At 44.7% G+C, this 13,869-nt stretch overlaps 2 protein-coding genes across 3 annotated transcripts in view; one reads left to right on the top strand and one right to left on the bottom strand.

The window, feature by feature from the left end:
- Positions 1-1,241: 1,241 nt before the first annotated feature.
- St8sia1 (ST8 alpha-N-acetyl-neuraminide alpha-2,8-sialyltransferase 1) overlaps positions 1,242-13,869 on the top strand; it is a 143,238-nt gene continuing 130,610 nt past the window's right edge. Inside the window, exon 1 of one of the 2 annotated variants that reach the window (XM_013511676.1) lies at positions 1,242-1,319. In XM_013511676.1, the coding sequence (XP_013367130.1) occupies positions 1,255-1,319 (65 nt within the window). In that variant the 5' untranslated portion in view covers positions 1,242-1,254. Of the gene's footprint in view, positions 1,320-6,289; positions 7,010-13,869 lie in introns of those variants that run through there. The other variant, XM_005379073.2, reaches the window with a different exon arrangement.
- On the bottom strand, positions 3,655-6,526 carry LOC106147981 (atherin-like). Its single transcript, XM_013511677.1, has 2 exons — positions 5,001-6,526; positions 3,655-4,501 (listed from the first exon to the last, which is right to left on the bottom strand). Exon 1 carries the CDS (start codon positions 6,509-6,511, stop codon positions 5,801-5,803), a length of 711 nt encoding a protein of 236 aa, XP_013367131.1. The 5' UTR covers positions 6,512-6,526; the 3' UTR covers positions 3,655-4,501; positions 5,001-5,800.

Here is a 13,869-nt window from a genome sequence, read left to right as displayed (position 1 = left end):
TCTACGTGTATAGCACAAAGCATGTTGTAAACCTAAAATATGTATAATAAAACTTATCAAAAATAATCCAAATAAAAATACAGTAGAAGGATATTAATGCCCAAGAGCTTGCTTTACAGTCATCCACTTTGGCCCATGGGGAAAATCTACCTGGGTGACTCATGTACACTGACTGGTTCACTGTGGCTTAACTCAAGTAGCACAAGCATAAGTCCCATCACATCAGAAATGGTGGAAGCCATCCAGGAAATCTAACAGTCTAAGGTGATTTGGCTGCTGAGATAGTTACGGTCACTTTTTATTTTATTTCTCAATCTGAGAAGAAATTCAGGGAAAATATCCTTTTTTGTGGTAATGATTGACGTACATTCAACATCCTCTCTTAAAGGGAGTTGAATTGCCTTGTATATTTTGACAACCTGGTGAGGTAAAGTTTAGACTTGATCGCAGTCAAATGCAAGTTGATATATGCACTAACATGATGTAAGTCTCTCTTAGAGGAGGAGGCCCAGGAAGATTAATCGAACACATGACGAGCTAAAGATGGCGGCGCTGTCTGACTAACACAGGTTTCAGCTCAATCAGCTAAACGCTTGGGGAGGACTTTGATTGGAAGCCATGAGAGACAATGAAGAGAAAGCATGAAATAAACCACTATGTTTGCAATTCCCCGGGGAATAAGACAAATCCGCAACAGTAGGACATTATGGGTCTGAGAGCCATAGCTCATCTCACTAACTCCAAATCCAGTACTCTTGTAGCAGTCTCTGCTTGAGGTGGAAAGAATAGTGTTAAAGGCTTCTGCAGCAGACCCCTGTCTATTTATATAGAGACAGATAGTAAAAACCAATAAGGTGCTCAGAACAGTGTGTGGTATTATAAGAATACATCCAGTGGAATATAAAAAGAAAAACAAACAGTCTGAATGGTATTCAAAGCAAAAACAAGCTTTGAAAAACTTGCACAGGACCGTAACTCAAAGCAGCACTTTTGGGATTTGACAGAATGCACAAATTACTTTGGAGTTTTTTACTATCTAGTTACATGCAGGCTAGGGTTGTTACAGAAGTCTTTTAACACTGTTCTCCTGCTCCATGCAGGGACTGTGGAAGAATATTGAATATGGAGTTACCCAGTGCCACAGTGACAAGTGTTCTCCTTGAGAGATAATTGTTGCCCTTTTCCTGGGCTTCAGCATGGATTTCTCCATGGATTTGGAGTAATTCCGAGATGCAAAAGATTCTATGATCCAGAATGAATGTCAGATTCATTCTGAAAAAGAAATACTCGCCCAGAAGAATTGTGTTAAAAAGGAAATGGTATCTACAGAAACCCCAACTTGCTCTGGTCCTGGAGCTGTATGTTGTATCCATCAATATATTTTTGCCTCATCCTTAGGACCAACCATAGGTGTCCCACAAAATGGCGGCTTAGTGTTGAATGATTTAAATGATAGGTTTTACTCCTCTTTAAAGTGAAGTGAGCTTCCTGCTCTGCATATAGAGTTCTCCAAATTAAGGATGTGGTGTAATCTAGAAGTTTCACCTGATTGGATCAGCAGATCATAAAACAAGGATAAAATGCACAGTGGTCCAGACGGAGGCAGTGTATGCACAGGGCAACCAGATGCAGTGTTGGTTAAAGGCAGGCAACAAAGAGTGTACTTGGGAAATTTAGAGACAAGATCTTCATCGGCATCCCTTGAGGACTTGTTTGAACACAAGCAATTTGCAACTGGCATTTAGGTTGTATTACATGGTTGTATTTACTGTATTGATTCTTTCTGGAGTTTTTACAGGGAAAGTACCTCTGAACGGGAGGATACACTGTGGATTTGGCACCTGTAGCTGATATTATGCATTGCTGTGAACTAAGAGGACAGCCTGTTAAAGCAACTGGGCAGGATATGAGCTGCCCTCTTGTGTTGCTGGCTGCCTGATACCCCAAGGGCTACTTGGTCCTTGTGACAATACCAGAGGGTCCTAGAGGGTGATTATTGGCTTGATTTACTCATTATATATCACTGATAATTCATCCCCAGACCTCCAAAAAGAGAAGTTTCCTGGCTCCCTCAAAAAAAAATGTACCTAAGATTTACATAGGCACAGGTACCACAATTTTGCAATTTTACCCAAACCACAAACACACCATGGCAACAAGTATTGTGGCTTGACCAATACTGGCTTCCAACTACTAAGACAGGCTTGTGGATCTTGGTTAGACTTGGTGTGTGAAGATAAGTGGAGATGACTCTTCTGTGAAAGAAGAGACCTGTTAAACGAGATAAACATGACCAGAGGGATGGTCACGTACGCTTAACAGTTGGTCTGTCCAGAACGATTAGGTGAACTTTGTTATCCACAATGGCCACAGTTTGGCGTCTTATATATATTTTCATTCAGAAAAAAAAAGAATATATTATGCCAGAGGGCGTGGGCATTTAGTCTCCACTGGCTCTTATAAAATAGATAGTAAAAGATGTATTTGAATGTAAATTCCTGGAAAGACCGGCCTAAGTCACTAAAATAGGATTCAACACAAATTGGCTTCTGAATATTTTTAATGATAGAAGAAAAGATATTGGGGTATGAAGGAGGAGGGAATTTCTTCCCTTTAGACTTTGAAGTTAGGAATACAGACTTGTCATGGCAATTTTTTCATGTCCCATAGACATTTTATAAAACATGAAAAAGTCCATCTTATGATACACTAGCAGGAATTATGGGTAAGCATGGTTTCTGAATGTGATTTTATCTCTGTTAGACACGAAAAACTGGTTGGGCACAGAAGAATGGTGACTATATGCACTGTGTGAAGTGGGACTGTGGTCGCCTTTTTCACAGCTGTATCTTTACACCTATCATAGTGGCTTGGCTTTAAAGGTGACCTTTTCTTTGCATTTGATCATTATCTATTCATAAGTAGTTTAAAATATAACTGAGAAGTCAACTCCTATAAATTCAATATGCTGATAAGAAAACAAAATGAAAAATCGAATCATGGCGCAATATTTTTTAATGTACTGCTAAAAGAGCTTCATAAACATTGACCAATCAGCAGGGGACAGAGGGTCAGGACTGAAATGTGGGGGAGGGGACATAAACGTTTACAAAAAGGATGAGATTGTGAATATGAGTGAGATCTGTATAGGCAAAGAAAGTGTCAGAATTTCAAATGAAGGGACTCACAGGAATGAAGTAAGAACAAAAAAGATGAAGACACAGCAAAGAATGACTTGGCTGGAGGCCATTGTGTTTATGGGAATGTAAGGTGAGACGCAGTGTTGCTCAGACTATGGTGCATCCTGGCTGTTTGCCTGTGGATTCAAGGCACATGGATAGAGGCAACTGGTAGACCTTGTTCAAGTGCAGGATGGAGAGATGAAAGTAATCTTACAGGGCTAAGTGTGGTGAGCATCCCTACAATACCAGCACCCTGGGGGGCTGGGGCAAGAGGATTGCAAGTCTGAGCCTACCTTGGGTAACACAGCAACTTGGCAAGATCTTGTTTCAAAAAATGAAGAGGAGGGGTAAAAGTACAGCTCAGTATGAAGGTCCTGGGTTAAATCCCCCCCCACACACACACAGAGTCTTAGAGAGCTGGGGCTGTAGCTCGGTGATAAAGCACTTGCCTAAAAGGCGTGAGGCCCTGGATTTGATCCCCAGCAAGGGAAAAAAGTGTCTTAGAAAGCCAAATACTTGAGATGAAGTACCTAAGGTGAATGATCCAAAAAACGTTAGGGGGAGAATTTTAGGAGATAAAAGGAAAATTGGCATCCAAGTTACAACGATGGAAGTGGGATAGTATTCTAGAAACACAACAAAGAAAGAATTGGCAGAACTTAGAACTGACTAGAAGAATAAGGTTCACCAATGTTTCAGTCTTTCTACTTACAACTTGGGCACCTAGAATTTCGTAAAGTCAAAATAAATGTAAATTTAGTCTACAAAATATTATTCTCAGTGTAAGAAAGTTAGCAGACTTTTATTACGTAGTGGGGAAAGAATAATACCCCAAGCCCTTTTTGTTTTGTTGCTTGGGGTTGCTTAACTCATTTTTTGTTTTTTTTTTTTTAAGATTCTCCCAAGATATCTCTAGGCAGACCCTGAAAAAGAATAAGTTGATGTAAGACGGATAGTCTCATGTGCCTCCAGTTGGTCCTCTGAAAAACAGGATAACAATATGTAGTAGCTCGCAGGGCTGCTGTGAGGCTTAAAGTGTGAAGTTTAGTGTCGCAGTGCTAGCTCCCCTACTCCTTGTCATTTTTCCAGCGCTGGAACTTGGAAGAAGGAAAGGAACGGCCTCATTAAATTTTGTATTCATACTAAGGGAAATTAAGGACTAAAACTGGATTGCAAGGTGAGAAAACAGTCACCAAAGGAAGTAGGAAAACATCACTGTGCAGTATGATCTTCAGTGGGGAAAGCTATGTGGCGTTTTCATCATGAAATGTCTTTTTGTTTGTTCGTTGGCTTCTTTATTCCACAAGTATCCCTTGGACCTGGACAAGAAAAGAGAGACTGGAATGTTTTGTGTTTTGTTTAAATTATAGGGAAAAGAGAGGGGTAGGTGATTTACCCACAGCCCTGGCAACTGTATGAAAGGACCCCTCGTTCTCTCTTATTCCTTTCCAGAACAAAGGAGAGCTGGGTGGTTACTTTATAGGATTTTAATGAAGGATTTTAAATGGAGATTTAAACTCTTCATCTGAGGGAGGGAGAGAGAGAAAGAGAGACAGACAGACAGGGAGACAGAGAGACAGAGAGACAGAGACACAGAGACATAGAGAAGAGAGACAAACAGAGAGAGACACAGAGAGAGAGAGAGAGATACAAAGAGAGACACACAGAGAGAGACAGAGTCAGAAAGACAGACACACACACACACACACACACACACACACACACACACACACAGATGGATTAGTTCTCGGGCGCGCCTGCCAGCCGAAGGCAGTGGGTCATTCTTCCAAGACAGAATGACAGTACAGTGATTCGTACCGTACTGCTTGTTTGGTAAATAACTTTGCACCAACTTCTCAAGCTCCACTTCTCAGTGGAAGAAAGATGCTCCGAAGACACCAGGCCACGCAGCAGTCAGTGTACACCGTCCAGGACGCCGCGGCTTAATCAGCCGAGCAGCCCAAATTGTGGCCTTAGGTTTTGCTTTCGTGATGACTAAGCTGACCGGGTTCGGAGGCTGCAGGGTTTCTTCTTTGTCCTTGCACACTTCACGCCTGAGAAGGGCTTCAGCAAATAGAACGCACGACCGCTAGGAGGTAGCCGAGCTGTGTGTTTACGCTGGGCGAGCAGAAATGGCTAACGGAGGCGGCTCCCTCCGCTAGGCGGGTCCAGGCGGGTGGCGCTTTTCCAAGGTCGGGGTTGCGATCGGCTCGTGGGTGCAGCGAGAAGGACTTGGGAGAGGAGACAGCCCCGTTAGGGTGGAGGCTTTATCCTTTATCGCGCGCGAGGTCTGCGCTTCGGGCACGGCTGCTGCGTATCTGGACGCTGCCTGCAGCGCCTTTCCAGGCAGGGCGGAGGTTTCCCGGCTGGGCGGAGGCGGGGACCCCGGGTGTGCACGCCCCGCCCCGTGCGCGCGCTCGCCCGCCCGCGCCGGAGCCCGGGGTGTGTGGTGTGCGTGTGTGCGTGTGTGCGTGTGTGTGTGTGTGTCCGCGCGTGTCTCCGCGGGCGCACGCGCGCGGACGGGTGTCACCCAGAGCCCGGGTTCCGGGACCGGCTAGCGGGGCTGGGGGCCCAGGAAGGAATAAATCTCTGCCCACTTTCTCGCGCCGCGCCGCGGGTTAATAATCGCAGAACAGTTGGAGAAAGACGAGAGTGACAGCAGCCCGGGCGCGCCGGCCGGGGGTCGAAGGGTCCGGGTCTCCATCCCCCAGTCTCTCTGCAGCACTCGGGGGCTGTTGTTGTATTTCTTTATTTATTTCCATCGTCTGCCTCCGTCCCCAGAGATCAAGGGCAGCAGAGGGGCGAGCGCCGCGGATCCGCGCGGGGCGAAGGAGGCAATTCCGCGCTGGGGGAGGGCGGGGGAGACCTTGATTTCCACCAATCCCCGGGCGTCTGTCTGCGGAGTCGGGGCGCAGCGGAAGGCTGCGGCGCGCCGCGGAATTCACCGATGAGAGCGAGTTCTTTTCTTCTCCGGGAGGGGAGGGGAGCGGGGGTCCCGGCGGGCGAGGCGGGGGAGCCGGGAGCGGGTTAGCGGTCCCGGGCGCCGTGGAAATTTCCGAGGACCTGGCGCGGCGCGGAGAGCGCGTCGGGGCGGGTGGGGGTGTCTGGGGCGCAGCCGCGCGGGAGGCGGGGAGAGGCGGCGAAGGGCCACCGAGCATCGCTCCGGAGCGGACGCGGCGGGCAGAAGTCTGGGAGGGAGCCGCGCCATCCCCGGACCCCGGCGCAGGGCGACGGTGATGCTGCAGATCCGGCGGGAGCTCCGGCCGCCGCCGCTGTCCTCTCTGCTCCGGAGACCCCCAGCGCCCGCCTTCCGCAGGGGAGGCGACCATGGCTCTAGCTCGTGACTTGCCTGCCGGTTGCTTCCCCTAGAAAGGGATCCTGGAAAAAGTTGCCTTTTCCAAAATCCTTGCGCTGACCTTTGGGGCTGTGGGGGCCGAAGCAGCGGTGCGTGCGTGTGCAAGCCAGAAAGAGACCAAAAGGTGTGTGTGTGTGCATGGGGGGCCGGCCGTGCGGGCACCCTCGGCTGCCACTGCGCCCCGCGGTGTCCTCAGGCTCCGGCCCCCGCCCCCGCCCCCGGGACGCCGGGCTGCTATGAGCCCCTGCGGGCGCGCGCGGCGACAGACGTCCCGAGGGGCCATGGCCGTCCTGGGGTGGAAGTTCCCGCGCACCCGGCTGCCCGTGGGGGCCAGCGCCCTCTGCGTGGTGGTCCTCTGTTGGCTCTACGTCTTCCCTGTCTACCGGCTGCCCAACGAGAAGGAGATCGTGCAGGGGGTGCTGCAGCAGGGCACGGCGTGGAGGAGGAACCAGACGGCCGCCCGGCTCTTCAGGTACTTGCGCCCTCGGACGTCCTTTGCTCTCCTCGCGCGCTGGGGACCGGGTCGCAGCGAGGACGGGCTCGCCCTTACCGCGCCCGCACCCGGCTTTTTTTTTTTTTTTTGTCCTACTACCCTTCCTGACATCCCCAATCTGGAGTCTGTGGTCAGGGTCACTTCCCCATCCATTCCTTACTCCAAGACACCTACTTGGAGCATGTAAAGACTGAGCCTGAGAAAAACCAAAAAAAAAACTAAAAAAAAAAAAAAAAAAAGACTGAGCCTGAGTTGCACTGAACAATTTGCGAATGATCAAGGGTGGGCGGGGGGACCCAGGCTAACTTAGTCCCTAGTACTTAATGAGAATTTTATTTCCTGGGCTCTGCAGACTAAAGCTAAAGAGTACTAGGGACAGGTAAGAGGCGTCTTCCGGAGGTGAGGCGAGCGATTGGTAACATAAATCATCAAAGAGGGTTTGATGGCCAAACCTTAGGTAGTGAGGACGTGGACTCAGCCAGGTTCCCGCTGCTTTGCGCACCGTGCCCCACGCCAGAAGGGTGCGATTTTTATGTGGAAATCGCAACAACTTTCTAATAACGGGTGTTTTCCCACCTCTTATGGGCCACCGACTCCTTGGAAGGATGAGTTACTTGCCCAAGGTCATTTATCTTGGAAGTGTGGGTGCTGGAATTTTCACCATTTAAAAGCTTCTGGCTCTTCTTGTTGGCTTAAACTTGTGAATGCTTCTGGAAGGTGGGAGATGTACTTTAGGGAGAGACTTGAAATCAGAAAAGAAACAAGAACAACAAAAAAACCCACGTTGGAAATCAGAACTCTGAGGATGACTTGGAGGTTGTAGTTTCCCTTCGTTTGGGGGAAATTTTAGTTTAAGGGTCAGAAAGGAAGTTCCTGGCTCCAGCGGTTGGTAGGTAGGGTGGAGCAAGGGTAGAGCTGCTTCCCTTTCTTCTCTGTCTTCCCTGTACAATGGGGAAGCACCCGGGACTGCCGCGACAGGGTGTCCCTTTCACCTTCCGTGTCTGGGGCTGGAGATGCTGCAGTGGGCTTTGCTGTGATGTAGAGTTGGCTGAGGAGGGTTTTCCTCTGCTCTTCAGAAGATCCAGTGTGTGGGCAGGTGAGAGCCAACATAAACGTTTTCACTGCTTTATTTACAAATGTTCACAAACATCTATACATGAAAAAAAACTTTTGTGTATATTTTCCCTCCCGTCCCTAGGCCTACTGTTGGAAAGAAGGTCACACAGATGATATAGCCAATTCTCACAGAGGAAGGCAGTAGAATTTTCCTTAAAACTAGGAATGGGAGATTTTCCCTCTTCTCTCTTTCTTTCTTTTTCTATTTTCTTCCTTCCTTCCTTCCTTCTTTCCTTCCTTCCTTCCTTCCTTCCTTCCTTCCTTCCTTCCTTCCCCTACCTCCTCTCTTTCTTTCCTTTTTTTTCTTTCTTTCTTTCTGTCTTTCTTTCTTTCTTTCTTTCTGTCTGTCTTTCTTTCTTTCTTTCTTTCTTTCTTTCTTTCTGTCTTTCTTTCTTTCTTTCTTTCTGTCTTTCTTTCTTTCTTTCTTTCTTTCTTCCCTCCCTCCTTCCTTCCTTCTTTCCTTTCTTCCCTTATCTCTTTCTTTCTTTCTTCCTTCCTTCCTTTCTTCCTTTCTGCTGTACTGTTGTTAACTTTAAAAATAACCCAGTTCCCTAATAATACATAAAGATTAATTGTCTCTCTGATTCACAACATTGATTGCTGGACTCAAAAGAAGGCAAAAGGCATAGCACCCAGCTTTCTGTCCCTAAGGACAGAAAGCACTTTTACTTCAGGTAATATACAGAAATCAGTTAAGCACTTCCCACTGGCTTGCGATGAAAGAGTCTCTTTTTTTGTATGGGGAAATAAATAATGAAGCCCTGTTAGAGGATAGATCTGTTTTTAGAGGACACAGTCGAGTGGAAAATGCTCCATATTCTGATCAACACAGACCGATTGTTGCTGGATGCTCCCTGTTCTCCACAGCCTGGGGTAATCTTCACTGAGTTTAGCTCAGGCTGTGCAGAGCATCTACGCGCAGAGAATGACTTATTGAAATCTATACACTATAAAGAGTACCTGGACACACCTCTCAAAGTTCGTGTCTGTAAAACTAGGTAAGAGGCACTATTGCTTACCGAATAAGGAATGAGCTTCAGATTAGAAGACGCACTTTGTACCTTGCCCAGGCCAGGAACAGATAAATGGCAAGATATCTTTGGCAACTTACTCAATCTCTTTGAGTCTTAGCTTTATAACCTTTATAACAAAAGGATGATAAGGTCTCCCTTGTAGGGTTGTTATAAGGTCTAAATAAAGCTAGTGAAAATAATAATGATAAACAACTGATACCAAATGTCTGGTACACTGTGCCAAAATGATTGTTTTATAATTGTTAGAATTTTCTGTATATGTTACAACTTACATATGGACATTGGACCTGCCCTTAAGGATTTGGAATGTTTTGCCCGACAGATTTATAGAAGAAACATTATTTATCCATACTCACCTCTCCATTGCTTAAACCAATAAACAGAGATAGGAGTTTTGAAAAAAATCCACCTTGTTTGGTAAGGCAAAACAATATTTTTATTACTTTGCACAGTTAGTAAAATTGATTGTTGTTCTTAACACCTGGGTTGTTGGGATATGAGGACAAGTATATATTTGTTAAGCATTAGGTTAACCTCAAGCTTTTATTGTGTTAAGGAATCACAGCATTGGCAAGTGATTATCTGTGTTTCTGCAGTCTGAAACATCTGGTCAAGATGAACATCTGTATACATGTGTACAGTGTGTATTTCTGTGTGGAGATAGATGCAGGTTTATTTAAAAATAATGGAATGTTGTCATCTGCCTGTATATATATATACATAGGCATATGCGTGCATACAAATATTTACAGTTAGTCACTTGAAGTATTTAGTGAGTGATTACTATCTACCACATATGTGTTAAGCCCAGGAAGATAAGGGTATATAGCAGAGAGAATTATCTCCTCTAAGAAAGCCTACTTCTTGCTAAGGAATGACAGATAAAAGCTAAAAGGAAAAAAGTAGTGGTTTGCTGTACTTTTCAATGTTATGAAGACAAAAGAGAGTGTCTCATTATGTCTCTAGCACCAGACTTTCTTATTTTATTTTATACTTTTTTCAGTGCTGGGGATTGGGCCCAGGACCTCAACCATGCTAAGCAAGCACTCTGCCACTGAGCTATACTTTCAGACATTTTAGATATTGTTTTGCCAAGTGTGGCTTGATTTATTTTTGTGATTTTCTTCTTCTCTGAGCTCAGAACCATAGAAGTCAACCCAAGTACTTACTTCTCCGATGGGCAGCTTAGACTACAACATAATGACAAAGCTGCAGGGGGTTTGAACTAAATAGGAAATTTCCCTGACAATCATGTGTGACACGAAGGTAAAGAAATCAAGTGATCCTAGCATAGAAACTTGCTTAACTCTTGTTGCTTTGGATTGAGTAATGAAATAGTATGAGAAATGCCAAACCAAAGCAGCACTTGTCTTTTCCATCAGATTCTTATCTATTTCATTTGTTCCTCTGAAATAAAGTCAGCTTTGAATTTATGTACAAGGCTATATACAGAGTCTTAGTGTCTGACATGCTAACAAAAACACTGATAGATTATTGGCTGCCTACTATGTACCTGACATAATAAGTACTTTATATGTATTGCTACATTTTAAGGAACTTTGCATATTGTCCACATTTATAAAAATGAACATGCCTTTGTCCCTGTCATCAAAGGATTTACTATAGTCCCATGGGAGGGACAGATTTTACACACACACACACACACACACACACACATATATATATATTTACCTTGTGACCTAGAAAGGCAACATGGCAGGGTGACATGTTCAGGGAGCTGTCAGAATGTGATTGGATGGTTGGACTTATGATTGTATCCCTCTCTAGTTGTACGATCATTGGTGAGTTCAACTCTCTGAACTTCAATTTTCCCGTTTGTAAAATGAGATTTCTAGTAGTACAGTATCTCACCCGTTTGTAGCGCAGACTACATGAGACATACAGAAAGCACCTAGAATGATGCTGGCCACATCTCTGTTTAATTCAGGGTCATTATTATAAAAACACAAGCCAAAAGCTGGGGAAGTTCACAGAACGTAGTATGTAATTCTACTAAAAGGAAAGAAATGACATTTTAGAACAGAGATGGTGTTTGCTGTGAGCCAGGCTATAGGGGTAAAAAGAACCCTTCTACATTATTGGTGGAAATGTAAACTAGTATGACCACTGTGGAAATCAGCATGGAGATTCCTCAAAAAACTAAAAATAGCAATTTCATTGAATCCAGTTATTCCCCTTGAGTGATCCTCCCGAAAGAGTTAAAGACATGGTATTACAGTGATATACATATACCTGTGTTTATAGCAACAGAACTCATAATAGCTAACTCTTGAAAATGGCCTATATGTCCACCAACAGATAAATGGATAAAGAAAATGTGTTTATACATAAGGGAGTACTACTGTGCCATAAAGAAAGGTAATCATGTGTTGTTTATAGGACAATAAGATGACGTGAAGTGAAATGACTTAGAGACACGAGCTTAAATGTCACATAGTTTCTCCTATATAAGGAACCAAAAATAGAAATAAAGATCAAAATGAAAGATAGATACTAGGAAATAGGGAGATAGATCTTTTGTAAGTGGGAAAGGAACCAAGATTTGAAGGGAAAGGGCAGGATGGGGAGGGAAAGGGGATGAAAAAGTTAAGATGTGTCACGCACGGGTACCAACTCCCGAGGAGGGAAGTAATCCTCCTACACTGCACCGTGAGTTAATAAAAAATAAAAACTGAGAAAAAAAGATGGAGTCATGTTAAGAGGTGAGGATAGAAGGATGTTTCAGCCTAAGAAAGCAGACACAGCAAAGGCAGAGGGGTTTGGCAGTGCCTGGCATGTTTTGGGGGATGCGAAATTAACAAGTCACCCGCAGAGACCTTGGTAGAAAGGTGGGCTGCGAGGAAACAGGAAGTTGGGTCCCAATCTTTGAGTCTGTTCAGGGCAGCGCTCCAGAGAAATGGACAAACACCAGCTGTCACAGGGCACAGCTCCCAGCCGAAAAGGCACATTACTGTTACCAGTGGACGTAGGGACGGAGAACCCAGGATAATACAATGAAGTGGTTGTTTTGAAGAGTTTGTTGACTTACTAATTAGTAAGGATGATTTGAAGCAGTCATGTGTCTTTTGTTTTCCAAATTCTGAACAAGCCACCAGCCTTGTAGGCAGTTCTGCTGCTATGTGGCTTCTTTTCCCTACTTTTGAATCCGTTGGATCTTTAAAGATTCAGACATGCACAGTTGCCCTGGTGGCATCAGATGGGCACAAGGGACAGAGGGGCTAACAGGCAGGGGCAGCAGTCTCTATATGAGATGGAAGTTCAGTGTCTGTAAGCTGAAGATCTGTAGAATCTACCCTGAAGAAATAGCTTAGAAAAAAATGGTGTCATAACTTTTGATACCTGGGAAAATAATTCACATTTACGCTGCAGATTTACACATGTAGAGGAACTCGGCAATCATCACAGTAGCAAAAATCTGTTGTTCACATTTATTGGACACATAAAACATCTAAAACCTAGTTCTTAGCATTCCTATGTGCTTTCTTATATTCTCAAAACAGTTCTATAAAGTAGGTTTTTGTATATTCCTTGTGGTACAGATAAGGATGTGACAGTTCAGGGAGATCCATGAATAAAACAATAGAGTTGTGTTTCTAACCCTGAGTGATTGAATTTAAACTTCCTGCTTGTTCTGTGATAATCCTGGATAAGCAAGGCTTTATTGTATATATCTTTTATAACCTGGCCCTGATTTCTGTTCTATTCTGCAACATCATCTTATCTCAACTTTCTTCAGAGCCCTTGATCGTCCATTTCCTCATTGTCCTGTGAAATGTATGGTTGTTGTGAGAATTAAAGTGTTGAAAGTGTTTCGAATTTTCTGGAATATGACTAGTGCTCAGCTTTTGTGATTGCCCTGCCATGTGGCTTTACTTGGTCCCCCTCCCTCCCTAGGCTATACTAGAAACTTCGCCCGAGTTTTCTTTGTACCTCATATGTATCCTATTGCATTTCTTCCTTTTATCCAAAGCAACTGCCTCTGTGTGTCCACCACTATACCATAGAAGACTGTGGGATGGTAACAGTGAACTAACATGTTGGAATTTCTAGGCTAATGAGGGGAGACAGACTATGAACAGCTGAATATATAGGTATCTAGTAGTGGCGGATGCACTAATCATGCCATATTGAAGGTACCAGTTCGTCTCCTCTGCTCAGTTTTAAGCACCTTTTTCTTTGCATTCCCGTAGCCTGCAGTGGTCCCTGGCATCCTAGTCTGTGTTTAGTTATTGTGTGAGTGAAAGTATTAGGCATGGAACTGCATAGTCAATCAGATAAATCACATATTTACTGGGGAGCTACTGTGTGTCCAACAGCACCTGGCAGCATGGGGGAATCAGAGGGGGAGAAGGCGTCTTCTCTATTTTCAAGCAGTTCTTACTCTACAGAAGGTTCCTGCTGTCATTACTACTAACACCTCAGGCTGGAGATTTCTTGTGGCAGAGGGCTGTCTTGTCATTTTCAGAATGTGCCGCTGCATCCCTGGCTCTGTCCGCTAACTGAGACAGTGTGTCTCCAGACTCAGTGAGGTATCCCCTGGCTGAGAACTCCTGCTTTAGTGAAACAAAGCCAACCCAGTTGACAAAAATTTTAAAACCCTGAAAACAGGTGCAATAGAGAACTACATGTGAAAACTCGAAATTATAAATGTTTTGGCTGTTTAGAAAG

This window comes from Chinchilla lanigera, unplaced genomic scaffold (assembly GCF_000276665.1).
Source record: "Chinchilla lanigera isolate Chin_1 unplaced genomic scaffold, ChiLan1.0 scaffold00012, whole genome shotgun sequence".
Classification (NCBI taxonomy): Eukaryota; Metazoa; Chordata; class Mammalia; order Rodentia; family Chinchillidae; genus Chinchilla; species Chinchilla lanigera.
The sequence above is the reverse complement of the archived record's forward strand: the minus strand, read 5'-3'. Positions and strand labels throughout refer to the sequence as shown.

Coding starts and splice junctions, on each gene's coding strand:
- LOC106147981 (XM_013511677.1), bottom strand. CDS start 6,511: ATGGTCGCCTCCCCTGCGGAAGGCGGGCGCTGGGGGTCTCCGGAGCAG.